This window comes from Crocodylus porosus, unplaced genomic scaffold, assembly GCF_001723895.1.
Source record: "Crocodylus porosus isolate Cpor-Errol unplaced genomic scaffold, CroPor_comp1, whole genome shotgun sequence".
NCBI classification, from domain to species: domain Eukaryota; kingdom Metazoa; phylum Chordata; order Crocodylia; family Crocodylidae; genus Crocodylus; species Crocodylus porosus.
In genome coordinates, this window is record NW_017728951.1 from 41410508 (window position 1) to 41413848 (window position 3341).

At 41.2% G+C, this 3341-nt stretch overlaps 1 protein-coding gene and 1 long non-coding RNA gene across 4 annotated transcripts in view; one reads left to right on the plus strand and one right to left on the minus strand.

Annotated features, from left to right (window-relative positions):
• Positions 1–1602: 1602 nt before the first annotated feature.
• Positions 1603–3341, minus strand: part of AP3M1 (adaptor related protein complex 3 mu 1 subunit) — a 38289-nt gene continuing 36550 nt past the window's right edge. For all 3 annotated transcript variants that reach the window (XM_019555560.1, XM_019555558.1, XM_019555559.1), the window contains exon 9: positions 1603–2652. In XM_019555560.1, coding sequence (XP_019411105.1) covers positions 2552–2652 — 101 coding nt within the window. In that variant the 3' untranslated portion in view covers positions 1603–2551. The remainder of the gene's footprint in view (positions 2653–3341) is intronic.
• Positions 2652–3341, plus strand: part of LOC109323910 — an 11203-nt gene continuing 10513 nt past the window's right edge. Inside the window, exon 1 of the long non-coding RNA XR_002104777.1 lies at positions 2652–3125. This is a non-coding gene — a long non-coding RNA (uncharacterized LOC109323910). The remainder of the gene's footprint in view (positions 3126–3341) is intronic.

The window sequence follows — 3341 nt, forward strand, 5'->3', positions numbered from 1 at the left end:
ATACAATGCCAAGCATGGCCTGCAGATGTTATGGACATTAGGGCTGGAAGAGACCTCAGAAGATTAGAGTCCAGCCCCCTGCCCCAGGGGCAGGAAGTCAGCATGGATCATAGGATCCCAGCAAGATAAACACCTTCAAGAGACACTTGGATGTTCAAAGCAGGTGCCTTGGGGGCTCGGACAGTAAAGAAGTTCTTCCTTGCATCTAACCTGAAATGGTCATGGTGGAGTTTGTGACTGTTCAACCTTGTCATCCCTTGGGGTGCTCTGGTGAACAGATGTTCCCCTAGATCCTGGTGAGCACCCTGATAAACTTACAGATCACAGAAACCAGGTTTCAGATCCACCAGAGAGAAGTTACTGGTTTTAAATGAACACGCATTTCCCCATCTGTTGTGAAGCATCAATAGAAGGCATAGAGCTTTGGGCATGCCTCGTTTTAAGCTTAAGTCAAATATACTTTTAATAACACAATCCTAATAGAAGGATATTAAGACAATCTATGCTGCAGTTGTGGCCATTTGCACAAGTATATCTCAGTTCTCTATAACAGATTAGTATATTATTTTGATACAATACCTAAAGTTTAGTTTTACAACCTGTAGCTTCCAAAGCACAACTCTAGAAATTTAATTAATACTTTAATCCTGCAGGAAATGCATGCATGGCTAAAGAGTCTTCCCACCTCTTCCTCTCTACTCTGGGCTTACCCCACATTTCCATTGGCCTTCAAGAGGAAAGTCTTATCTGTAATACTTGCCTGAAATGCCAAGGAATGAACTTCAGAATCTATTTAGTGGTTCCAATTTAATGTGTTAAAAGTTATCCCACAGACCCATTCAGGATGACAATAGAGAAACTGCAGCCAAAAAGAGAACACATGCTAATTTTTCAAGCTGGTGTAAGTATGGTTCATTCTGGTTACTGCTTTGTCTTTTTCAGAATGGTGTATTAAGAGAAAAACCTGTTACCTCTAAAATGTGGCCCGAAGTCACAAAAAGCCACAGTGTAGTGCTAGGTATACTGTTTCATCAAGATTTATTGTACCTAGAGGAAGAATAGCAGTTGAAAAATGAGCTCCTACCTCAAGTTAGCCAGATTTTCAGAGACCCAGAATTCCTGGATTTTTTGAGAGCTTAGTTTCACATCTAGGTTTGAAAGTCTGGACTGCGGAGTTTTGGTTTGGGTTAGTTTATCCCTCTCAAATGAGGCTACAATCTACTTTACCCATTTTCAACACAGGGCACTTCAAGGCAGCAAGCTGAATTACTGGCAGAGCAGACTAGAGAAACTGAACTCCTTGCCTAAAGAGTGCTTCAGGACCAAATATTCAGATTGGTTAGGGGCTCAAGAAGTTGAAGGCAGGCAACTGAAAAAACATCCCCAAACCAAGCTTCTAGAATCATCAAAACATAAAGCTAACTGAAATGGAGTAGCAGGAATCTCATCTCTGTATCTTCTTGAATGCTGACACTTTTTTTCCAAGATGTCCACTTGGTAAGCAGAGCTATGGCTAGCTCTTACTTTGTGGCAGTGTAATATATGCATCTTAGTATTGTTTGCAGAGTGTTGAGAACAAATCAAGATGACTTGACAAGAGGATGCATTTGCAGTAGAGTTCCCTTTAATTCTTTTGTTACAATAAAGCACACAACCTTTAAATTACATTTGACATCTTCTACGTTGCTATCTAAAAGCTATGATCCAACATACACGTGGCACACAAGTCTGGCTACATTCACTTCAAAGAAGTGGCACGTGTAAATCAAAGCAAAGGCTTGACATAAAAATAGACCTTCCTCTCTGCAACTGGATTTATAAAAAAATACAAAGTAAGATGAGAAATGGAAACAAGATGAATCAATGAAGCAACCATCATTCCCAGGATTTGATGCAGAAAGTTATTTGATCAGCTCATTTGCTGATGGCACAAATGAAAGCTGATTAAGGCAAAGACTCTGTAAGAAAGGCGGTACCTTGTAAACATGAGAAACAATTTTTTCTTTATCAGAAAAATCTCTCTGGGGAGTGATGAATTTGACTTGGCCCATGCTTGGTTGGAACCACTACCCATTCTCACTGCTGTGTTTTGTTTCTGAAGCTAACACGTGATGTGCTGTGGAATGTGAACTTGCGGCAGGCAGTGAGGAGGGTGTAGCGTTCTCCCAGTGCTGCGGCAATGAGGTGTGCGGCCACAGGAGTTTCCAGTGTGCTTGCAGGGCCTGTGCAGTGTGCTTAGCCTTCCGGCATTGGTATCTTATTTGGCAGTGTATTTTTCATGGCAGACTGTGGACCACTTCATCCTAAAACAATTCTTGAACCCAAGGACTGATTAAAAAAAACAAAGTGAAACTGTTAGAAAAAGTCATCCGATTTTAAAGCCATATTTAAGAAAAAAACAAACGATACTTCAATTTGAATAGCTGCTGTGCACAAACTAGTCAGTGTGTCTTATTAATCAACCAGCACCTAACAGCAACTTAAGTCACTAAGCAGTCATAATTTCCAACTTAAAAATGTTCTTATTTCCTGTTGGGAGTTGGGCACCTTCTCATGTCCTCACTTGGAATTTGCCTGCTTTAGTGATGTACTTGACACCTTTAAAAGGCTTGTATTTTTCTCCGTACATGTCCAGGCGATTTACTTTCAACCCTGCAAAAGGGAGAAAAGAGTAAGAACATGCATTATTAAAGTTATGCCCTTTCTGTTTGTAAAGGATCTTTCAATTCCAGAAGTTTCCTGTGCAGAGAGGTGGTGTGCCTACATTGACTTGATTTGGTTTCTCTTCTAACCTCCTCTTCCTTTCTAACCTTTTTCAGAGGTTAAGTCCAGACCATAGATTTAGCTACTACTACACCTACAAGCTAAACCCTAATGATCCTTCCTCATCCAGTTTAGGACTCTGATGGATGCAGAAGATCCTTCAACAGGGGGAACAACCTTTATGGCAGGCGTGTCACAAATGTATCTTCCCCAAGTGCCACTCTGATTCCTGATCTGCTCCTTGTTCGCTGCCTGATCTCTTACTTTGCTTCCTGCCCATACCCTCCCCAATCTGCCACGTGCCACACACAGAGGCTGCCCATGCTACCTGTGGCACTCATGTCACAGGTTGACCACCTTTGGTAGGATGACTGAGTTAAAGCCTCAGTTCTGCAAATACTTATACAAACAATTTTACACAGATCACTCATGCAATTTGCTTCAAAAGCGACTACTCCTGTGCCCACAGTTAGGAATACATATAATTTTAAGCAGTGTTCAAGGAGTTGGGGTCCCCAGGTTATCCTTAAATCCAATTTTGGTTTAACCCTGTAGACTTCAAGGTTGAATTTTTCCTT